This window comes from Corythoichthys intestinalis, chromosome 14, assembly GCF_030265065.1.
Source record: "Corythoichthys intestinalis isolate RoL2023-P3 chromosome 14, ASM3026506v1, whole genome shotgun sequence".
NCBI classification, from domain to species: domain Eukaryota; kingdom Metazoa; phylum Chordata; class Actinopteri; order Syngnathiformes; family Syngnathidae; genus Corythoichthys; species Corythoichthys intestinalis.
Window position 1 is genome coordinate 31621026 of NC_080408.1, and position 26005 is coordinate 31647030.

The window sequence follows — 26005 nt, forward strand, 5'->3', positions numbered from 1 at the left end:
GTAATTTCAGGCCATTTAAGGTCATTTACCTATTAATTTTCAGTTACTTCCTGTTGATTTTGGGGTATTTTATGGGTGACTTCCTGTTAATTTTGAGTTACAGAACAGGACGTGACCTGTAAATGCCGTAAAATGAACACCAAGTGACCTGTAAATGCCCCGAAAATCGGACCGAATGACTGTGAATGTTCTGGTTTTAAATGAACTAACGTTCCCAATCTAAATGGATTGGGCGTCGAGCACCGTCAATGGCGGCCTTAGAGTTAACTGAGACGCTATTATGGTGGAAGATTTTGGGAGCAACTTGATGGTTCTGTTTTTTTTTTTTTTTTTTTTAAAACATTGACACTTTTTTAAAATCCCGATTCGTGACAGGAGCATATCAATAACCTTTTGGGATACAAAGTATCACGATACGACATATCACCATTTTGATATTTTGTCACAACCCTACCTCATACACATTAAGTTTACATTTTTTAGGAACAAAGGTTAATTTTGTATGTTCAGCAAAAACCTAATTGTTCAAACTGTCTGTTTTCAATTGGAAGAAAAACTAGTACCGGTTGTAAAAGTTTTTGATACACTTTCTCATCCTACTGAATGTTGAAGTGTCTCAAACCTTTTGATCCCGGGTGTACACATTGATCTTCTACATTATAAAACTGTATAGCTCGCTATCATACTTCAGTTCGTCGGTCATTGCAACAGACCCCCCCGCAACAGAGTGCATCTTCGATGAACTATGAGCACCCGGGAAAGCCTGCGATTCTTATGTGAGTGCTCATCCAACAAACATTGGCAGGTCCTCCTAAGTGCCGGAAGAAAAACGAAATCACTTGGTAGAATGGATGCGCTCAGTTAAACTTTCATCGGGCAAGACTTTCAATGCAGGCAACTGAGCCCCTTCCTACTGTTGTTTCAGTGACAAATATTCACACATACATATCATGTTTCAATTTGCCATAAGGTGAAATGGCAGGTGGACAACACGAAAACTGCAATTCACACTGCAAATCGCTCAGTGTGTTTTTACATACGCTTCACCGATCAGAAAGGTTGTATTCGTTTATTGCCTTAACGAAAAATGTTGGTTGCAATGGGACAAAATTGAATAGTCCTTACAATATGATGGGCATCGAAGTGAGTTTAAAGAAGGCAAATATAGGCACTGTAAACTTAGGTTAATGATCAGATATGCAAGCAGGGGACATGAACAATGAGGCCTTTGCTGGCGATTATGGGTTAAAAAGAAGGGGGGAAGAGGTTAGGACGTAGGCTTGAGACGTGTCTTTGCTCAAAAGCAAGGCCAGCTCACATGACCGGAGAAAATTCTGCCATCTAAAAGGGAGATCAGGCTCACTGAATAAGAAACACATGAGTGAATCTAATACCTTAATACAATTACAAATACCAAGTAGGAAAGCAACTTTATATGTGTGCTCACATTCACATATGCCTTCATATACCATTGGGATGCTGCTGCCATGCAAGTCACTTCCCCAAGGACTCCAAGACAATGGGCACAAGCAGGAGCCAGAACATGGGAAGCCCTGACATAGGATGACCCACTCTACCATCTGCACCACCATTGCTGCCAAAAGTGGTTGTGCTCCTTGATATATGCAAGACGTCACGCTCCTAAAATTCCCACTTCGGTATGATACCTGCACAAGGTACCTCGACACAGATACCAAAACGGTACCACAGAAGAAGGGGGGAAACAAAGCTGTTAAATGAAAACAGTCAATACAATTCTGATCAAGAGTACTCTCGACAAGAAAATATATATTTTTTAAAGATATCATTAAAATGAACTCACATTAATAGCTATAGTATAAGCATTTACATAATATGCAAGCAATAAGCTGGGGGTGTGCAAAACAACTGTTTTATGGTAAAATGGTCAATTCTGTTAAATTTTACGCATGGGTCTCTGACTTTTTTTATTCATAACACTATTTTAATTAATCCAGTTGAACAGCTGAAGCTGTACATAAAGCAAGAATGGGAGTTCCACCTCCAAAGCTTCAATAATTTGTGTCCTCAGTTCGCAAATGTTTATTGAACGTAAAGTACAGCTAAGTAGTTCTCTTTCACCACGGCACTGTATTCCTGCAGCCTGTCAAATGATCAAGTCAGTCAGCATGGCAACATGTCGGCGCAGCAACCTTTTACAAGATGAGGCGCGACAAAAACAACAACGCTCTGCAGCGCATATTCATCCTCCAGCGAGCACGACGGGTCCATGTTGTGTAATCGGCATGCTCCTCCCATTTTAACGCACATGCGAGGCTTCTACACATGCTCTGGAAAACAACTACACGCAGTCTCAACTTGTGCGTGTGCCCTGCTGCTTTAATGCAGAGGGGATGTGTAATTTCCACAATGCATTTGAGTAAACTGGTGATGTCATCGGGGTCTAGTGCAGGTTACCATTTAAAACCATTTGTTCACGATTAATTGGAGATTGTCCTATTCTGGAGTCAATGAGTTGATGTAATTCATCTGCGACCAATAAATTTGTTTTGACTTGAAATAATTATCTATTGAATGGTGTTACACTTGTATAGTGCCTTTCCAGCTTTTAAGGCCCTCAAAGCGCTTTACACTGTCTCCTCATCTACCTACTGGTGACGCAGCACCAAGCAAAAAGAAACACTATATTAAACTTATATAATGGAGCTTAGTAAGCTTAACAAAAAAAGTGTCATCCACCTATTATCGGTCGACCGATCCCATATACAGTATTGGGCCAAAAAAAAGACAGTTTTCAACATTGATCAAATTTACACATAAAAAGCCGATATAATACGGTAACTATATTGATCAACCACCTGTGTGAGCAACTGCAGCTTGACTGACAAAAGGACCCCGCAATGTGTAGAGCCAGGAAACAACATGCTGCGCTCCAGGCCTATTTGTTAGAAAAAAACAAAAAACACTGTAAGATTTGTTTTAAGACTGGGCAATTTTAACATCGAAATTTTTAGGTCGGTCTCAGTGAGAAGCCAACTACCGTATTTTACGGACTATAAATCGCAACAGAATATAAGTCGCACCAGCCATAAAATGTCCAACAAAGAGGAAAAAAACATTGAAGTGACACCGGAGTATAAGTCGCATTTTTGGGGGAAATTTACATGATAAAATCCATCCAACACATAGAACAGATGTGTCATCTTGAAAGGTTATTTAAAATAAAAATACAATAGAGAACAACATGCTGAATAAGTGTACAGTATGATAATGTTACATGATGCATGAACAATGAAATGCAAACATGGCCGGTATGTTAATATAAAATAGCTATAAACAGTTATTCAGATAACTATAACATACAGAACATGATAACAAGTTTACCAAACTATCAGTGTTAGGCCTGTCGCGATAACAAATTTTAGTGTGCAATAATTATTCTCATAAATAATTGCGATATGCGATATTATTGCGCCCCCCCCCTCAAATTTTTTTAAACCAATTTACAATAACACAGTGAGAATAAAGTATATATTAATAGACCAAGTACACCCATTTAAACGCGATAAATATTTACTCTTAAATTCAAAAATACTTTTTAAGAAATCACTAAAAACAATAGACCATGCCTCTTAAGTAAAAAAACAACAATATTGATACTGCACAGAAACACAGAATAAATAAAATGTGCTTAAAAAAAAATTGCACGTAACAACTTAAGCATTTAGGCAAATGAAAACTTTTCTTGTCATAGCTTCTGCAATGGTGTTCCATAGGGATGCAACGATACAGTTAAGTCATGGTTCGGTACGATTTTTGATACGGGGGACACGATTTTCGATCCGATTCAATACATTTAATGCTCTGTAAAAAAATAACAATTATATTTTTTGTTTCATTTTGTTGTTGTTGTTGTTGCTAACAAGCAAAAATTAAATTGCCATCATATAAACATGCATTTTAGTGCATAATATTTATGTGCTTACTTCTTAATGATCTGAAAAAAATTTGTATAAAAGTGCTGAGAACAATCTTTACTGTTTGTAAAGTGAGGCAGGGCACACTGTTGATTGCTACAGCTCTCTTAGCAGCTAGGTTTACTACATGAGCAAGACATCCTATTTGTGGTCCGAATCCATCTGTGTCACGTACTGAATTAACAATATTTGCAACATTATCTATAGTCACTGGTATGGATTGATTTGGCCTTCTTAACTTCAATTCAGTCATGACAGTTTAGAATTTATCGATGTAGTATATGGACTACGTGTCCCATAATCATTCTGGGCTCACGTAGCCAATGGCATGGTCCGTACCACATCTAGTTTGCCATTTCATGATAGCTAGTGTGTGCACGCATTAAAAAAGTTAGCAAGCGCCGCTGAAGTCACGTCTGCTCATTACTACACAACACCAGCATATGACAATTGACTTTCATAAACAAGACGAGTTTGACGCACAGCGCTCTTAATTTCATTCAGCTGTTTGTTGTCAAAGCAAGGTTGTTCGTAGCAGCCAAGTCGGTAACAATGTTTTGGCAGACTTCGTTGTAAATATCCGACGTTGTGCCGAAAAATAGCTAGCCTGGTACTCCAGACTCACCGCTGTTCCAGCTATACTCTCAGTGTTTGAAAAACACAGGGAGAACAGTCTGGCCGTGCCAGGAAAAAAAATAGCCACCCCGCGTGAAATGTCGCCTCCTGACGGGAGCGCCCACACGTCAGCAACACCGGCATGCCATAGATGGTCTACAGTCACTCAACAATAGGATATAATGGGAACGATTGGCTCCGGCGCTAGTTTTTGCCGGACCGGGAACGAAGACGCGTTTTGCGCAGTTGGTAACGAGGAATCCGAACATTTAACACCATGTCTGCTGCGCGCGCACGCGAGGCGATAAATGGCAGCGGAAAAATTACCCCCTTCATTTTTATTTATCGCGCAGTAAATTGAATTATTGCATATTGCAACAGGCTTAATCAGTGTCACTCCAAAACACAAAATTAACATGTGAAATTATATAATAATGTATTAATAATTTCACAAATAAGTCGCTCCAGAGTATAAGTCGCACCCCCAGTCAAACTATGAAAAAAACTGCGACTTATAGTCCGAAAAATACGGTATAAAGATATTTACCATTAAGTTGTTCCACATAGAAATGGACTAGTTTAGCAAAGTTTGAACTCCAAAGAAGTTTGAGCTTGTGTTGAAAGGAGACTAAGCTGTTATATGAATGGGTTTATGTGTGTGGTTACTTTATAAAAAGAAATGAGACAATTTAGCTATCTAACAATAACTCAATTGCTAATGTACTTCTCCAAACCACAATACAAACTCACACTTATGACTAGGGTTGGTATCGAGCATCGATGGGATCCGGGATTAACACTCCTCCGGTTCTCCCGGAACTGTTCGAATTTTTTTTTTTTTTTTTTTTTTTAAAGTTTCGATGCCCTGACCGCCAACCGGGAGAAAAAATAGCTGCCGAACACCACGTAGGAGAAGCCACATGAGGACTAGCACCATTATGAGCAAATCAAATGAAGTGGCTAATTTATCTTAGCACAAAAACCTGTTGCATCGCTTCACATACATGACAACAAAGTAACAGAATAAACACACCGAAATGATAACAGACACTGTTAAAACGTGCAAACTTACAGATTTTTTTTTTTTATCAAGGGTTCCCCAATGATGTGTAGTGCAGAGGACGTGTGTAGCGTCTGTACACCTCAAGGATTATTTTCCAACTAAAGTGATGTTCCTTTTGCCTGCTGCTTCCAGTAAGTCACCACTAGGGGAAACTAATCGCACATAGCTAAACCGCAGAAAAACTGTAGAGTCCGGAGTGACAATAGTGACATCTTATGGACAGATAAATAATATATCAGTTTAGAAAGAAATCAAACTTAAAAAGTAGTCAACCTAAGATCAAGGGAAGGAACACTCCCTGCCCCGGCCCTTAACTAACTTGTAGAAATACCACCTGAAACAAACTATGCAATACAATAAATGCCTGCAGCATAAGACACTCTAAAACATAGGCAAAAGAATACGTGTAAATGGTTTCTCTGTGAGGTTTTAAAAAATAGACATATTTGTGAAAGTGCACTCATTGGAAAGAAACTTCATCATATTCAAGTTCAAAGACTGATTCTAAAAGAAAAGTTAAAAATAGCCCTGTGAGAAATTCATTGCTATAGTTAATTGAAAGTTCATATAATTAAAAAAAAAAAAAATCAAGAAGTTAAGAAATTAATATAAACTATGCAATTTTTTTTACCTTGCCTATTAAAAGAATCGGAATCGAGAATCGTTTGGAACCGGAATTGAAACGTGGAATTGGAACCGCTTAAATTCAAACGATGGCCAACCTTAGTATGATACTGATTAACATAATCACTAACTAGCTTCGCGCTTCATGCAAAGTAGTAACGTGTCAAACAACAAAGAATACAAACAAAACAGTTGGCTTCATTTACTCATCTCTGACAGAGGCACACTGGATCTAACAACACAAAAGACAAGTCTAACTCTCAACACTTCGTAGTTATTGATTCAGCAACCCAACCTGAGTGTAGCAGACTAGCAGTGAGCTCTCTTGCTGTAATCACTGGTGTGCGCATCCTCACATTTCAGACCCAAATGGGACCGCTCATAGCTGCCTGCAAAAATCGATTATCATTTCGTTGAGAACTAATTTATTGATCAATTTTAATCAATTTAATCTAGTTTACGGAAATATTCGTAGCTAGCCAGTTATAACCATAAATCTAAGCCTGCATATTTGATGTTTATAACAACAATGTAAAAATTATTTAAGAAAACCTTTACATTATCATGATTATAGTTGCGCCTGGCAAAATCAATTCAATTCCTTATTTAGTATCCATTAGCTATCGTTGCGAGTCTCTTCAAAACGAGAATCTTTCTGACATTGAATGACATTTTTTAAAAAGTCATTCGTAATAATAATGTAAAAATTCATGTAATCAGTTTATCACCCAGGACTAGCTGTGTAATATTCCTGATATTTGAGTTAATAGACTAAAAGCAAAAATATTGAATGTATAATTTATTTTATTAATAATTAAAAAGCATCAATATTAAAATATTCTAGGCATGTGACGGGTTGATATTCTGACGGTATAATAACCTTAAGCCAAAATATCATGGTTTCACGGTATTAAAATTACAGCTCTAAAATGTGTTACTTTGAGATATCTAGGTTAAAAAAAATCCATTGAACAGGATTTTTAATTTTCAAAACATTAGCAAATGGGAACTTAAGTATAATGTAGTGCTGCAACAATTAATCGATTAACTCGAGTATTCGATTAGCAAAAAATATTTGAATTAAATTTTGTTGCTTCGAGTATTTGTTTAATTAAAGATGAAACATTTTGAAAGTGTTTGCATTTAGTTTTATTGATTTGGGTGGATACACTGCCCTCTGGCCTGCCTCTGTTCACTTGGCTGAATCCAACTGCTCCCTATTAAGACCAACGTAAGGTAAGTTTTTGTTTGAGCTAATGTTTTTAAATGCATTCAGAATTTAGTTTATAGGTATATTTAGCCGTTTTTTGTGGGAATATGTGTCTGAACCATTTGTTAAGAGCATTGTAAAAAAAAAAAAATAAAAAAAAAATTTTTAGCATTTCATAGCATTTAAGCTAGTGGACTTTTTTTATGTAAGTTAGCCAATTGTTCTTATGTTGTACATAAATCCTCATTAAAAAAAAAAAAAATACCGTTTGAGACTCAGCTCAGATATTTAAATTTTTCATGTTCCTTATCAGATTACTCGATTATTCGAACAAACTGGTCCATCGATTAATCGACAACTAAAATATTCGATAGCTGCAGCCCTAGTATAATGTTAAGATGATTTTTTTTTTTTTTTTTAAATTAGTGCTGTCAAATTTATCTCAATGAGCGGTAATTAATTTTTTAAATTAATCCCCTTAAAATATTTCACACATTTAACGCCTGTGCAGAATGACCCGCTCATGCATTGCCTCAAACATATTACAATGACACCGTCTTTCGCACACTGAGAGCTAAGAGGCAGAGAAAGGTGAGTGGACACAGGCGTTCATTGGACAGCGCCGTTTATTGGCATAAGTTTCGACTACTCCTTCACAACAAACATAACTACCATTTAGTGAAGAAAGCACAACAAAAATAATATTGCTATCTCTCAAAAAAAAAAAAAAAAAAAGTTCATTCCCAATCAAAATAGCTATGCAAAATATAAATAAAAATTACTCAGGCTTTGGTCAAACGCTATTCAAATATTTCGTTTAGCTCAACAAATACACTGGATGGCAACATTTAGTCGCAATATACAAACTATCAGAGGTCTCGTACATTGTGAAACCAGCACTCACAATGACCGTGAAGTACAACGGGATGGATGGAACTAGGGCTGTCCCAAACGACTAATTTTCTCCCGATTAGTCAGCCGACTATTTTTACAATTAGTCGACTAATCTAATCATTTTTTTTTTATTTATTTATTTTTTTTTTTACTAATTTAATAATGATTTTTTTTTTTTAAAGCTTATTAATTCGCAAAAAACGTTTTGGAACACCTAAATTCTTTATTAACGTATAAATAAATAACATAAATATCAATAATAAATCACAAACAATGAGGTCAAATGCTGCTGGCATTAAATGGTGCAAAAAAATGTAAACGGAAACACTAAGACTTCACCTTTTTAACAGGAGTCAAAACAATTCTTACTCTTTTTGCGGTATGTCATTGTCTATATTGTTCTAAATGTCAAAATGAATTGTAATGTCCCGGACAATCATTTTCAGAATACTTTGTGTGAGTTCAGATGCTCTTTCCGGTGTGCATTCCGCATTTTTTGGGGAGGGGGGAAAAACTGTTCAACTTTTGTTTGTTTTAACCGGAAGATAACGCAGAGGGCACACTGAAATATTACAATTATTTTGAATGAAAGGCACACATACCCACAGTAACAAAAATTAAGTATATAGTATTAATTTTATAGTATAATACTATATGTAAAACTTTATAATATTAAATAACTAACATTAGTGCAGTCATGGATTACAGTAAGCAGGCCAGTGGTGCTTCCATATATATTTTTTATATTATGTATAGACAGGACATATGTATATATTTTCCCTAAATGGGAGCTTCCATGATCCTAATAAATTTAATTTGACTGTCTCAGGAAATTAGAATATTGTGTATTCTAATTTCCTGAGACAGTCCTGTATATATACACAGGACTGTCTCAAAAAATTAGAATATTGTGTATTCTAATTTCCTGAGACAGTCCAGTATATCTGTCTTGTGTCTCATCTTTCCATTCCAACAATAATTTACAGGAACATATGGCATATTTTCGAGATGGTTTGAATTGCAATTACGATCAATTAATTTTTAAGCTGTGATTAACTTGATTATAAATTTTAAACGTTTGACAGCCCCCCCCCCCCAAAAAAAAAAAATACATAAATATATATATATATATATATATATATATATATAAATTCTAAATAAAAATTTAAATAAATGCAGTTCTTTAATTCATTCATTCATTCATTCATTCGTTCTTTAAGTAAGCCTAAACCCACAGCCTCAGTTCAACAGTACAGTGGTACCTCTACATACGAATTTAATTCGTTCCAGGACCTTGTTTGTAAGTCGAAATGGTCATATGTCGAGCAGGATTTTCCCATAGGAATACATTATAATTCCATTAATTCGTTCCAAAGCCTAAAAACATACACTAAATTCTTAATAAATACTGCTGGCACTGTTACAAATGGCAATTAAACATAGAAAAACAAATAAGTTATAAATAAATAATTCAGAATAATACAATAATAAGAAGAATAATTAATAATTATTCCTGTAAATAATGTAACGAATCGGATTCTAATATGGCGGACACTTTTTACTGTCCCTGAACGCACCGCGAAGCTGACGTCTCAGTGAGATAGGTCGGTGCGGTAGAGATAATACTTTCGTTTTCTTGAGAGCAGTCAACTGCTTAAGACAATGGGCGTTTTGTGTTGGATAAGTTCTTAAATAAATGATAAAAACGTGACGAAGCTGGCGATTTCCTTGGCAATGTTACCACAATAATAATTGTCACCTTAACTTATAAATAGTGGCGAACGGTGGTCGGAAGAGGACCAAGGAGCTGTATTGTTGAGCCAGTTCAGGGACGCGCACCCCAAGCTCATATTTTTCTATAACTTGCATCTTCATTTCAAAGGTAAGCATCACTTTTTTCCTTGTTTCTCCAACTGTATCAACTTTTTTTGAAAACTGTGTTGATTTCTCACACAAGAAAATCCACCGTGCGTTCGTTTGCAGTGCTGTCATGTCGTCGTATTTCGAGCATGTCGTCAGATGTAGAAACAAATGGCGAGTCAAATTTTACGTCGGATGTCGAAAAGATCGTGTGTCGAAGCGATCGTATGTCGAGGTACCACTGTATTACCATCAGAACAAAAATATTTTTCCATACAAAGCCCGTGAGTATCATGTTTACATCATCTCGTAGCTGGTGGGAAACGTTCATGACAGCGTTTATTAACCTTTAATTTTGTATAAATGTGAAATCATATCGGAGGCATTTCCTCCTCAGCAGCCACACTTCGCCCTCCTCCTCAAAGTCACGGCAGTGTAACTTTTCTGTAGCCGAAATGTTCCCATTCCGGTGATTTCGTTTTCTTCCATGGGGGAAAAAGTTCAGGAGTTTCACCTCCTCCACTCATCGTGTGGCACAGCTGACTTACTGACACTGAACAACAAGCATTGGGGGATGGTCGAGCCTTGCAGCTGCAAGCGAGGAATTTCTCTACGCATTTTTGAGACATAAAAAATAGCCAATACCTTTGGGAAGGTATGACGGAAAATTTTTGCGGTTATGAAACCTTGGCATTTTCATAACACTGCATACCTTGAAACCGTCTAAATATATCAAACACTCATTTAGAGAGGTATTCTTTATTCATAGAATTTCTCACAAGAGTGCGCAGTCTTAAACAACAAGACCAACAACAGGGGTTGACAATAGAGGCGTGCGAAATTTCAGATTCTTCGATTATTCGCGATTATTCGTGATTCGGCCGTAGAAGATTCGAGAGCGATTCACAAACATCCGACTTCCGATTATTAAATTATTGCAGGTAAAGCAGAACTAAAACACAGTCAGTGCGGTCTTCGGGACGTAATGAGGACCGGACGGAGAGTATATACCATGTTCAACTCATGCCGCTAGATGAAAAAACAATAATACCTGACTGCGCCCGCCAGCCGCTACAAACAAGGCCCAGTTGCTACTTGCTACAAATATACGGTCACATACGGCTATAGTAGATATCACATATATGTAGAACTAGATGCAAAATGACGACGGCAGAGTTATAAACATGTATAGAGAACTAGATGCGAAATTACAGACTTGCCGGCGTTGGTAAAAAGCCTCCATCTTAAAGTCGTAGACGTCTCTAGAAGGTTGTCTTGTAGCGAACCCAATTAACTTTTTATCTAAAACACCACTAAATCGGAAAAATATTGACTAGAATCTACCTTTAAATGCTGAAAAAGTTTTAAAACTTTGACATGTCGAAAGTAGACAGAATAGACATTATGGAATAACGGGAGCAATTTTAACAACTTTAACGGTTGATTCACAACATTAAATTAATTTAGTCAAGTTTAAAGCTGCTGATACAGAATGGGGACTTGAGTATTTTATTTGCCGTTTTTAACTTAACTTGATATTGTAATAGTTTAAGCCTGAGGAGGATTTTTGAACGGGGGGGGGGGGGGGGGGGGGGTGCATCAATAATCGGTGGGCAAATTCAAAGTAATTTGAATTTATATTTTAACCCACTTAATATGGCAAAATCCAACAATGAATGTTGAATCTACACACAAGAACCCACAACCAGATTTAAGAATTGAGTGTGTAATTTATTTGAAATATTACCAAAAGGGGTCTCTATTATTTATTTACAAAAGTTCTATAGTTTACATTTTTAAAAACAATTTTTTGTGTTTTTGTAACAAAAATGATTCAAACCCAGTACTTTAAAAACCGAACTGAAATTACATTTTAGTGTACAGTGACACTCCGATACAAAATCCACTTAATACTGTATGTGCTTAAACTCAAAGCATCAAACACTGCTGACACATGATGCGTATATTAAAACAAAGTAATGACGCTCAGCAAGTGATACATCAGACAATAAGACACGTAAAGTGACACAGCAAAGTGTGACCACATTCTATTCGATTAATATACTGTATATATTTTCCACTCCCTCGCAATCAAATCAATTTCCTTATGTGGATCCTTATGTAATTGTCCCCCGGTCAATGGGCTATTCTCCATCCAACTTAAGAGGCTTACAGTCTGGTGGCTATATTATCCTTGTACGGCATCCAGTATATACTAGTGTACAAGAAGAAGGTTTGTGTAAGCTATTCATGATAAATCTGACATTCCTGTGCACATGGATGAACTTGGATCCTTTAGGCTTCCACGTAATGTGTTAATTTAGAAGCGCTCGCCAGTCGGGTTAAAAATGATTTCAGCATATCAAATACAGCCATTATTGTCAATCACATACGTACAACAGTAAAGGCACAACAAGAGTTACAAAAAAAATGAACAAAAATGAAAAGTGACAAAGATGGCTTTAAAATTTATAGTAGACTGGGATATAATATCGATTCATCCCAGGCCTGAAATTATTTATATTTTTTTAATTTAACGTGCCCGAGCCAAACTTGAATTCTCCTGCTAAGGCATAGTAGCCAATACACATTTCTCTCTTTTTTATAGTGAAATACAATGGAAAAAACAAGAAGGATGATTGATCTCTGGAAATTCTAATACAATTGATATTTTACATTTTAATCATTTCAAGTGACAGAATATTGACAGATTCATTCAATACGACGACTTGGTACCAAGCTGCTTAAAATACAATAATGTACCAACTGTTTTATTCCGGAACGGAAAAACTTATAAGAAACATCAAGCTGTAGGGTCGTTAAACATATCTGAATTGTGTGCTTATAAAAATGTGTTTTTTAAAAATAAAAAAAAGAAGCTATAATGTAATTTTGATAACATTTATTGAGCAGACCCTCAAAAGTCAATCAATACTCAGCACTCTACTGGTCAACCAAACAAATAACATTGCTGATATTATAAATATAAGGGGTGTAAATCACCAGATTTATGATGATACAATATGACATGGATTCTTTGGACAACGATACAATGACTGTGAATATAAAGTCTGCCACGATATCATTCAAGGACCTTTGATTGATTGACTAGGATATTATCAGGGGTGAAAGTGGGCCAGAACGGTCAGGAACGCAGTTCCGGTATAAGGTTCAGGGCCAGAACGCAGTTTTTTATTCCACGGACGGCATGGAGGTTTCCCCAGCTGCTGCAGTTATCAGAGTCTGACGATGAGGAGTCACGTCAATGTGTGAATGCACACAGCAAAGGAAAACTGCTGGACTCATTTATCCGTTCAATTGGCTGACATACTAATAGTTAGCTCTGACTGGTTCAAATGTGCATGTTTTCTGGAACAGCAAAAAAAAAAAAAAAAAAAAAAAAAAAAAAAAAAAAAAAAAAAAAAAAAGAAAGAAAGTTGAATTGATCCGACAGAAAAAGAGCAATGCAACATAAAATGGATCAAATCTTTAAGAGCAATGAAAGAGTTGAGGAGGCGTATTTATCATATTTAGTTTTACTTGCTCTTATGGGGAGGTTCAGAACATCTTAGGTGTCAATGTGAACTGTGGACTTATATTTGTTCATTTATGTTAGGCTACTTATCCATTTCCTTCTGATTTAATAAAGTCAATGTTTGCGCGATATTCAAAATACTAGTATATTTCATTTCACGCTGCATAATATAAGTAATTTGTACTTATTTTTCTGAATGTATGTTACTTATATCTTTTTTATTAAAAAAGTAAATGTTTACATTAACTTCAATTTTAATATACGTCCTATGTTCTTAAGTAGTTAACATTGAGATTTGGCATTCAGTATGTGAGGAAATGAGGGGAAATAAAAATTAGGAGATGAGGTTGGGGTTATTGCTGGTTTTGTTACATTTTATTTTGCAAATCATTGAAAAAATACAATTTTGAATGAAAATCAGATTTTGTATTTGTTATAGAAATAACTGCTAAAAGTTTTCTTTGCATTTCAGTAATTTAAGAAGTTTAACCCCCTCCCCGCCCCCCCCCCCCAAAAAAATAATGAAAGAAAAAAAAAATATTTAAATTTCTGGCTCCCTGGCGACCTTCACGTCAGGGAGTTCCGGCAAGAAATTCTAGCCACTTTCACCCCTGGATATTATGCACCCATTTAACACAAATGATTGGTTACATTCCCGTAACGCAATTAAAAAAAAATACAGTGTTGACCTTTGTGACAATTTTTGTTGCAGAAAATTTTCAGAAACTTTAATAAAAACTACTCCTTTGAACAAAACGTCATATCTAAAAGATGAAGATGTCGATCGATGTTTTGTGTTTGGATCAATTTGATCAGACCATTGCTTAAGTAACCGATGTATCGATCCAGATTGATGTATCATTACACCGCTGCAAGGATCGTGGGTGTGCTGGAACCATTTTCAGCTGATGTTGGGCATGAGACAGCGTACAACTAACTGATGCAATATCACAGCAGACCTGAGTGGGACGTACTGTATTCTTAATGTGTTTTTACGTGTTTTTCCAGAGGAAGTTACACTGCTAGGTAACTCACTATTATGGCTGTCGAAACTAATCAATCTACAACTAATTGATCACAAGATTAAATTGACAACTATTTGGATATTCGATTGATAGTTTTAAAACCATTTTTTCCACTTAAAATTGCCCAAATCCTCTTCTTGGAGCCTCTTAACAGTCAAAATTTCTGTGATTCATGGAGTTCTCAATGAAAGCAAGACCATTATCTCTTCAATTAATGCTCATTTGATATTTCTTCTGAAATAACGCACTTATGTTGTTTAATTGGTTGCAATTATGCATAATAATACTAAATAAACAAAACATCTTTGGTTAATGAACAGCAACTGGGAAAATTACGATTCAGTAATACTTTTTTATGTGAACTGGGGTGTAACGGTAACGGTACACAAAAATCTCGGTTCGGTACGTACCTCGGTTTTGAGGTCACGGTTCGGTTCATTTTCAGTACAGTAAGAAAACAAAATGCAAAATATAAATGTGCTAGTTGTTTATTACACACTTTTGTGCTTTCAACAATAGGAACATTAGCCTCATTATAGTAGAGAAGACGGAGTAAATATAATCTACACAAAGAAACTGTAACCCGATCGACTCACAGCCTCGAAAAGTAAGGGTTACAAACTTAGATTACGTTAGAAATTAGTTCGGTACGCCTCCCTTCCGAACCGAGGACCCCGAACCGAAACGGTTCAATACAAATACATGTACCGTTACACCCTTAATGTGAACCAAAGCTTTATCTGTCAATTTGATTATTTGCAAACGTACTGACAACACAATATACTTTTGGATCTTAGGGCTGTCACTGTTTCTACAGTTGATTATCCTATCGATTATTTATTGCAATATAACACACGAGTAAGTGATTTTGTATTCACTACCATTGTGAAACTGAAAACTACTTCTTGGGTACCAAAATGTAAAGAGCTACTAGTTTGCTCTAAATTGCTGTGGCTGCTTCAGGTTCGTCTAACTGTAAATTACAATTCACCAACTATGGCTGCAAATAAAAAATAACTTCAACACATATTAAGTAAGTTTTTTACAAGTTTTTTTATCCTATAAAGGGATCATGATTTGTTTACTGGTTTGATCTCTAACATGTCAGAAGTTGATTATCGTCCTCCAAAGTAAAAGCATAGTTCTCATTTTCATTTTAACACAAAAGATAACCAGTTTGATCTCATGGAGGCCTACAGAAATGAGTGAATACAGTGGTACTTCGACATAAAAAGTTAATTCGTTCCAGGACCTTGTTTGTATGTCGAAATGGTCGTATGTTGAGCAGGATTTTCCCATAAGAATACATTATAATTCCATTAATTTGTTCCACAGCCCGAAAACCTACACTCAATCCTTAATAAAAACTGCTGGTACTATTACAAATGGCAATTATACATAGCAAAACACATACATTATTAATACAAACTGGAATAATAAAATAATAATAACTATAATAATAATAATAACTAAATCCTTAATAAATACTGCTGGAACCATTACAAATGGCAATTACACATTGCAAAATGAATAAATTATAAATAAAAATTGTAATAATAATATAATTCCTGTAATAATGTAACGAATCTGGTTCTAATTAGGTGAATATGTTTTGCGTGCTGTACCTAAACGCACCGCGTGGCTGCTGTGACAGAGTGAGAAAGGTGTGGTAGGGATTTTACTTTCTCTTTTAATGCCGTTTACTTTTATTTATTGTTGTTATTGGTGTCAATTGCGGCGGACAGTAGACTTGTTGTGTTGCACAAGTTCTGAACCTAAACCTGACGAACCTGACGCAATTTATTTGGCGATGTTACAACAATAATATTTGTCATCTTAACTTACAAAGACTGGCGAACGGAGGATGACCGTCAAGATCGTAGACATTCTACAACCGTATTGTCGAGCCAGTTCACAGATGCGCACAACACGCTCATATTTTACCATCATTTCCATCTTTATTTCAATTGTAAGCATCCCTTTTTTCCACCACCTGCACTAACCGTCTTGGAACCTGTGTTGATTTCTCACACAAGAAAACCTGCCATGTGTCCGTCTTGCAGGAAAACGGAGAAACTGTGGCACTGTCATAAATCGCCTTATTTCAAGCATATCGTCAGATGTATAAACAAATGCCGAGTCAAATTTCACGTCGGATGTTAAAAAGATTGTGTGTCGAGGTACCACAGTATAAGCAAGCATATTTCTCAATTTCATTTTTACACAAAATATGAACAGTCTGATCTCATGAAGGCCTACAGAAATTACTGAATACTGTACTGATTGGTTAAAAATGCTCTCTAAACCGATAAAATGATTTTTAAAATACTTCTCAATTTATTTGAACTCCAATTAGTTGCAGCTTCAATTATTCATGTTGAAAAATACCACTTGCGATATTTGCCAAGGATAAGGGTCATGAAAAGTTATCATGAATTAATTACACAAACCTTTTTCTAGCATTCAACACATTTTATCAACAAACAGTCCCTCCAATTTTAAACTAACAGGTCTGTCTTCTTGAATTAAGACCGATTCCCTATTTACAGGAATAAAAAGTCGAAAGCCGCTAATAATTATTTGAAGAACACCCCAAATGTGTTGCCCGTTGGGTGTGTATGATGCGAGTAGTTTGGGCATGCTTTTTTAGACAGCCAAAAGGGGAGCATACCATTTGGGCCGCTGTGGGGTGACATCACATAAAAATCCTCTATAGCATAATAAGAGTCGTTCATCCAACAGATATTTTACTGTTAACATTTTGTGTAAACTGTCATTAAAGATGTTCTTTCAAAGAAAATGATTCTGATATTAATTTTGTTTCCCCTCATTGTACCCAATGTTCAAAATCAAGGTGTTTTTTGTGCATTGTTACATCCCTAATAATTTCATATTTCTGATTTTTTTTTTATTTAACTGTGCCCAAACCACTCACACATTTGGAGATGCATGGGTAGTACAATTCTTGACGGTATTTCAAGAAAATTGTAACGGATTCTGCCTATTCATGATTCACTGTTGAAATTTCCCGTGGAATCCTATACTTGCAAAAATATAATAATTCGCACCATCTGCATATTTTTTTTCTTGGCCACCTTGGTCCTTCTAATGTGCCATGCTAGCAGAAAAGTAGCTAGTGTTGGCCACTGTCTGATAGACAACTGTCTTGACAGTGACCAGAAGCATGATGGAATATTTCAGTAGCATTTCAAGAGGCAGCCGAGGTATCAAACCTAACAATTGTAAAGGCAGGTTGATAGCATCTCAAGATGATGTGGAGAACAAGGATAGGATTTATCTAACACCAATACGAAAATTTGAATAATAGCTAAAACAAATTCGCAACCTCATTAAATTGTTTTAAAAAAAAATAAGCATGTTATGGGTTGTGAAGCTGCAAAATGGTGAATATTTCAATGGCAAGGACTGATATCTAATCACGTGGCTCCTTTTATAATTTTTCTGTGTATTTTGTTTTTGACTAGAAGACGTCATTCCCTGCCAGCCCTCCCATGCCAAATGGATTGGACATCTACCGCCTTCAATGACAGCCTATGAGTTAAGGATTGTGTTAACATGTTCGTGAAGGTTAAAGAATTTTTGGGAAGGAAAATCTTTTCAAGACTTGAAGAAATAAAAATGAATCCCAGAAGGAAACTGCGAACATTTTGTTTTGAAAATTGTCAATATCATTTGCATTTCCTTTGAGCAAAGAGCTGATTCAAATAGCCAAACCCCACTTTCAACCTCGGATATTTGTGCATTTTTATTGCCTTTAAGGTGACAGTTTAGAGTGCAGACAGACGTTTTTGTGAGTGGCAGCCATGTCAAAAAAAAAAAAAAAGGACAGGCGGCTTTTGTATCAGGAGGTAACACACCCCCCAACATGTCACAGCCAAGCTGAACTGGCTGGCAGGGAGGATCTGGCAATTCAAACCACACTACTGCAGCAATTCTCCGGTTCATTTTATCAGGTTCACAAAACATTTTATTTAGCATTTGGTAAAAGTCCCAAGCCACCCTAAACACATGAGTAGGGATTGGTTCCTGGACATTATAATGGCCAGTCATTTGACATTACGCTACGCACCAACACTCCGAATCCAACACGCGTGTTACTACATTGTCGAATATTAATTCGAGTGCTTAACATTAAGGCAAAACATGCAGAGCTCCCAGAGACAAAAGCCCCACTACCACCGCAGACCCTCAGCACTGTATCCCCCACATCCCCTCCCCTCGTCCCCAGCTAGGGAGCTAGCTAACTGAGCTTAGCACCACGACTTCAACCCTGTCAGGAGACATTTCCCTCCGCCTCCCTTTTACGCCCAACAAACTTCCTTTGGTATCCGTCTGCTAATTGTGGATATCGTTGATAAATCAAAATGACCAAACGTGGCATCCTGACGTAAGAAGACATCAAAAGACGCTGCCCGCACGTACGTTACGTCAGTTTAGCTTGGCGCTCTATTAGCCACACACGGGGCTAACAGCAACTAGCACCATTCCGCCTTGCCGTCCGTCCGACAAACAACAAGCAGCGCAACACCTTACCTATAACGTTGGCTGCCGTCGACTCATCCGTGGGTGGCTCAACGTGAAACCGTTATTCGTTCGTTCGTCCCCCCCACCCCAACCCGCCCCCGCTTGCAAACAGGGGGAAAAAGCTCGGACGTTAACCGTAGCCTACGGCAGTGTGACGTTCATCGCCGCCTTTTGAAAACATCGCAGCCTGCTCGTTCGTCCTCCTCCTCTCCAGCCGAGAAAAGACCAGCATAAACACACCAACGGGATGTCTGATTGGTCCGTGAGACACACGTGACCTTGTCTGGCTCCTCTGGTTGGCCTACAGGAGCCCATGTGACCCAGCCCCAGTGCTACACGGAGCTTAAAAAGTCCCTTCAATCGAGGGTCGGAGCAGGCTGTCTACGTTCTCAGGTCTAATGCGGGGTACATTACGGAAGCAGTACGAGTAAAGGCCAATCAACCGTATTTACCCGGCGTTAAACATTGGGCTGGTAAGAATAATTGCCATACTGTTGCCTTATTCTAGCTTTTAGGGCGTAGATGTGACTTTTAGAGCGAAATGAAGCGCAGTACGTCATTGGTTACGGTGAGGAACCTTCTGGAAAATTATAACATTTTTAAAAAAAGTTGCAAGTCTCCTATTTGTTCTCTGTACCCTTTTTTGTTGCAAACCCAATTTCGCTTCCTTTGAAAGACCGTTTAAGCAATTTTTTGTATCGAATCTGTTGCGCAGTGGTATTTGCATCACGCGCATGCGCACAGATTTTATTTATGGAACGTTGCGCATGCGCGTTCGCACCTATTATGACATGTTGCGGAGCAGGCTTTGGAAATGGCCAAGATAGGTGGGGGCGGGGGGCTGCCCGCCCCGGCGAGACACGAGAGCGCCGCCGGGGCCAATGACAGAAATGACGGCGATGTGTGACAAAAGGTGTTGTCGCACAATGGCTCGCCTTCATTCATGTGTTTTTTTTTCTTTTTGTTTTGGATTTGTAAAAGGTCGCTGGCGAGGAAGTAGTTGCCACTATTTAATCGGTAAGCCAAAAGCAGGTACAATGGGTAATGATTTGAGTCAATAACAAAAGAAAGTGAAACAACAATAGAAATATACACGAGGAAAGCGAAAACTAATGCTGGGCAAAGGATCCAAAATAACGTCAGTCTGAAAGAAGAAAGGAATATTAAGGAAATTTGAGCGGGGAGAAAAGCAGGTCAGAGCTGTAAGGTATGGAATGACAATGAAAATGGAGGTCTGAGTTTGAAAGGAGGCAGAAACGATGAAAGGCAGAAAAGCAGGTTTAAGCAAAGGATGGCTGTAAAGGATTTCTTAATAAAGGTGTCTATTAGCAAATGCAGGACGATGTCAGGAGTGCGAAGGCAGACAAATTATTAAAGATGGTTAGAAGTAATAATACAAAATGTAAACTAATCTGAGTATGGATGCCAAGAAATGCAACTATAAATGATAATGTACAGACAATTATTTTTTAGTCCTAGCCAGTTATCCACACAAGGGTCAATGAGGCACAGGATGCCAGCTGACAATGGGAATAGGTGAGGTACACCCTCAACTGGTTACCAGGCAATTGCTGTACACAACAAAACAATCACAACTACGGACAATTTGGAGAGAAGCACATTGTATTATTTTTTCCTCCTATAGAAATTTTGTTTTGCTGCTGATTAAAATGGCTTTAAAATTGCACTAGTTGCTCACCAGTTAATCATATATATTGTAAGTGAAAGAAAACTGCACATGTACTGCCATTTAATTTATTTACATAATATGTTCCCATCAAATGAGTAGTGGGTGCTTTGGACAAGAACATTGTGAGACGCTACTACAGGTCCGGCCTCACACCAAAGCCAGGCCCTTTAGGGGGTTCTGTCAGGGATGTCAGTCCACCAGCAGGCTCACAGGAAAAACGTCCACTTCTACAAAATTAAATTGAAAAAAGTTAAACGAACAGTACATACTCGAAAGGTGTTAGGATTGTACCTGGGCCCTGGTGGCGGAACTCTGCCTGCTTGAAGCTCATCAATAATATACTCGATATCCCGTGGAGTAAGGTCCTCCTGCAAAAAAAGATATTTATTTTATATTGCATCCCACCTAGACTCAAATGTTAAAAATATCATGGAATTGTTTCTAAGGTGCCAGTTTGATTAACCACCCAAATACAGGGAATAAGTTGTGTAATAATTGTATTAATACCATTTGGCATTGTCACTGTTAATAAATTGATAATTTCTAAATAAATGGAGCACTCACGTAATAGTTGTCATTGATCTGCACCATGGGCGCGTTGACACAGGCGCCGAGACATTCCACTTCGATTAGCGTGAACATCTTGTCTGCTGTTGTCTCACCGACCTTGATACCTGTGTTCACAAATGTATTGTCATATATTGTCTTACGCTGTTCATTACAGATTTCAAGATTGGAAATGGATGGCGGTGAAGCACTATTCTGAATGAGCTCAGCCCACATTGTGTGTCCAGAACAGTGTTTTCAGGGAGAAATGGTCGCATTTTCACACACCAAAAAAAACTGTTGTTCTACTCATTATGAAAAACAGAAAAGGGTAGAATCATACTTTTTTTCTCCCGAAAGATGAGAGTAGTCCTTCATTTGGTAAGCTAATTTTGTTTATATACAAGGTGATTTAAAAACAATGTGCTTCAATCATCACGCGATATGTCAAAAATGAAAAAACATTACAAAACTCTGGCATAGGCAAATGTGTTGAACATAGCTTGAAGTATTGTAAGTATATTGTAAGTATAGCTTAATGTATTTCAAGTGCCGGTGATGGCCACCTTTGAGCACTTGATTAGAAAACTTGCAGTTACATAATTTTCGGATTATAAGCCGCTACTTTTTGTATATTAATTGAAGTAAATTTAGCTTGAGTCTTGAAAAATGTCAAAATACTCTAACCTGGCTGGTAGTATGAGCTTGATTGCTCTGAAAACAACTGGTATTCAGTTTAAAATTATTTTAGGATTGTTGTTTGCGCTATGATTTATTGATTGTTGCATGTTTACATCATGAAAAAGGACAATAAAAGACATTTCCTCTCCTAGTTTATGTGTTCTTTTTGTTGAGGAATGGCGCACTCTTGCACTTCCTTCCTTACCCAGTTTGTTCTTGATGGCTTCCAGAATGCTGTCCGAGTTGCACAGCATACATGGCGTGGTGGTGCAGATCTGGATGAAATATTTGCCCACGGGTTGGCGCAGGAACATGGTGTAAAAGGTGGCGACCTCATACACCCTCATAGGTGGGATTTCTAGCACCTCAGCCACCTGAAGGAACAATATGTTCAAACAAGCTTCCATTTTTTTCCTTGTGCATGACCGCTGAGGCGGAACTTGCCTTGTTCATGACGCTGACAGGGAGCCATCCATATTGCCGCTGGGCTAAATCCAGTACAGGGATGGTTGCTGCTTGCTTGTGGCCGGCGGGGTACATTGAAATGATAGCTTCAATTCTCTATAAATACAATAAAACATTTCTGAAAAGGGCTGTGCAATACATGACACTCGAAGTCATACATGTTGAATTTTTTTAAGAGGTTACCTTTTTGTTTTCCTCTGTGAACTCGAACGGTGTGTCAGCATTGTTGTCCGGTGTGTCTCTGTGCTGGAAATCCCACAGAAGAGAATTGGCGCATGGAAAAACACTAGAAACTTGTTCTGTGACACTAATGGATTTAATGACTTTTTTACCCTCAGGAAATAATGTAAAATCAATAAATTGGTGCCATGATTGCCTTACAGATTGCACGAACAATGTTTTATGGAATACCTAAGCACACAAAAATATCATAATGGAATGTAATAAAAAGAAATTCATTTTCCAGGTAACAAACAGCTGTTAGCAGAGCAATACTGTCACCTAGTGGTGTTCAGTAGTACATTGACATGTTTGTGCTCATTCTGACCAGTCAGATTCTCACAAAATAACATCCGTTGGGTACAAAAAATTCTGGAACGTGATGAGTAGTTCTGAAGCCCTCTAGAATGTATTTTTAATTTCAAACGGTTTGAACTTTAAATCGACTGAGATGTGAAAGGATTTGGTAAAATTCCGTAATATTCAAAACTTTTGCCTGTGACAGTATGGCTGTCCAATCCATTCGCACTGGGAGGGGCTACAAGTTCAGATGGACTAGATGTCAGTGGCACCGAAATATAATTCACTGCCAACTAGAGCCCCCACAATTAATCGATTACCGAATACTCAACTCATAGACCTTATAATTAATAGTGAAGTCAATGATCAACTACTTTGATAGTTGTGAACTATAGCTGAATTTACATTGCAGGTTTCAGATTGATGGATTACAAGTCCATCATTATAAAAGGCAGCAATTGTTAAATAAGTTTGAATTTTGTTTATCATTAGGGCCTTACTTTTTCCACATACATTGGGGAAGAAACAAGTGGAACAAGCGCTCCTATCTTGGGACACTGAAACCATGGCACATTTCCATTGTGCCACACAACCGTTTCCACAGTGCAGCAATCAAGGAGCTCCCAGGAGCTACTAGTGGAAATTTGCAACCTTTGGGTGTTTGTACAGGGATAATCAATCATTCCATCCATTTTTAGCATCACTTTTTCTGATCAGGGTCTCGGGTAGGCATGTGCCGGTGTTCTGCCAAAATATCTACATCGGCGAAACGTCCTACATTAGTCGAATTTGACACATAAAGTACTACCGTGCGCTGTAAACTTGTTTTGTTTAGATGCATACAGGAATAACGTACTAAAAAAATGCCTGCAGAAAATACTTAAATGTACTTATATCAAATAAGGACGGTTTAAATACGCTACTCGACTAATGTGGTCAACTGCTTCAAAGCTAACACAAAAAAACACAATGATTAAAATTATGAGAGGGTAATACATGCAAAAAGTATCTTTGAGGCTGTGAAAAGGTTATAAATAACTAAATAAAAACAAAAATAGTGAGTACTCGCCGCTTTCAACCGATGTGCGCATGCGTGTGAATGCATGCGCAAGCGCCCTGAGCATTGTGTAGGACGTTTCACCGCGTAGTAAGGACTGGCCGAACACCGGTATGAAATTCTGATGGTATGATAACCTTACGCAAAAATATCACGGTATTACAATTGACAGAACATTTTTGCGGTTTTGAAATCGATGTTTTCATACCACGGTATAGGTGGAAACCGGTAATCGGCACGTCTAGTCTCGGGCCAAAGGTGGACTCCGCTCTAAACTCGTGCAATAATGCAATACTGGATTTGTCACTCCTCAAACGGAATACTGTATACTGAAACAATCTCAGAGGTTATGGAAGTCATTAATTTAGGAAATATTGCAGTTATTTTATTTTATTTTTTAGTAAATTGGTCAGCAAAAACGTTTTTTGTATCAATGGAATCATCATAAAACATGTCTGATAATGCTCGTTTCATGTAATTCAATTACTTATGAGAATGTTACATCCATACCTTCTACTAGGGTCAAAATTAAGCTTAAATAAGGGATCGATGGATTAGACTAGTGAAGTTTTTACCCACGACAGCGAACTTGGGTGAAATATTGCATCAAATTTGGAATGTACTAAAGGGGATTTGCAATGAAAAATCTGGTTCTAGGGCCTTTTAGTGTCATTAATTTGATCAACCGAATGTTAAATACACTAGCATTACAATTCCAAAAGTTGCACTCCTGTCCAAGACAACCGGGGAATTAACGGACTGCCACAATGGCAGAAGGCGGCAAATATATATCCAATCAATCCATTTAAAAGGGTTTCAATCTGGAAATCGTTGATTTATTTCCAAGCATTTATCCGACGAGTTATTCATCCTTTAGTCTGGTTCTAGGGCCTTTCAGTGTCATTAATGTGATCAACCGAATCTTAAATACACTAGCATTACAAATCCAAAAGTTACACTACTGTCCAAGACAACCGGGAATTAACTGACTGCCACAATGGCAGAAGGCGGCAAATATATATCCAATTAATCCATTTAAAAGGGTTTCAGTCTGGAAATCGTTGATTTATTTCCAAACATTTATCCGACGAGTTATTCATCCTTTATTAAATAAGAGCATCGTAGTTACTCCCCACCGACCCAGGTAGAGGACTTGAACTCACCACAAAGATGCCACCAGCTCCGGTGCGAGCGGCAGATCGATGAAGACCCCTCACCTGGGAAGTAAAAATAAAGGCTGATATTTAGTTTCTGTCGAACAAGTTTTTGTTTTGTTTTTTAAGTGTAAAAACAGACTACGCAAAACAAGCAGACATGCTAACGTTAGCCTTTAGCTTGGCGGCCGCTTTGCCCTTGCGGGAGTCACGCCATTTCATAACAAATCCGATTCTTGAATAGCAAACAAAACGCGCAAAGTAGCCAAAGGTTTGTCTTTCGTACCGTCTGCGTCACCGCAGATCGGGCTAGAGAGGATAAAAACATCCCGAAGGTTGTTGTTGTCCCGGTTGTGTCAACAGACCGACGGGATGACAGTAGCTCGCGAGTGAGTAATTCGACGCTTGATTATCAATGTCTGATTTCAGGGACAGTGAAAAGGCAATCTGCGCAGGCGTAGTGCGAACTAATCAATCCCCGATATAAAACAGCCTTCCTAGGAATTTTGATTATTAATATCAATAATTTGAATGCAACTAAATTAACATACTCATATTAATAATAG

General features: G+C 37.5%; 2 protein-coding genes and 1 long non-coding RNA gene across 4 annotated transcripts in view; 1 reads left to right on the forward strand and 2 right to left on the reverse strand.

The window, feature by feature from the left end:
• Nucleotides 1–19540, reverse strand: part of ankrd12 (ankyrin repeat domain 12) — a 56842-nt gene extending 37302 nt beyond the window's left edge. For both annotated transcript variants that reach the window (XM_057856868.1, XM_057856867.1), the window contains exon 1: nt 19337–19540. The gene's annotated coding sequence lies outside the window, so the exon portion shown is untranslated. The remainder of the gene's footprint in view (nt 1–19336) is intronic.
• On the forward strand, nt 19253–22395 carry LOC130929594 (uncharacterized). The gene is made up of 2 exons (XR_009066923.1): nt 19253–19800; nt 21742–22395. It is a non-coding gene; the product is annotated as an uncharacterized LOC130929594 (long non-coding RNA).
• ndufv2 (NADH:ubiquinone oxidoreductase core subunit V2) lies at nt 21069–25870 on the reverse strand. Its single transcript, XM_057856871.1, has 8 exons — nt 25726–25870; nt 25449–25502; nt 22893–22955; nt 22689–22805; nt 22450–22618; nt 21582–21691; nt 21309–21385; nt 21069–21244 (listed from the first exon to the last, which is right to left on the reverse strand). Exons 1-8 carry the CDS (start codon nt 25765–25767, stop codon nt 21151–21153), a joined length of 726 nt encoding a protein of 241 aa, XP_057712854.1. The 5' UTR covers nt 25768–25870; the 3' UTR covers nt 21069–21150.
• Nucleotides 25871–26005: the final 135 nt, after the last annotated feature.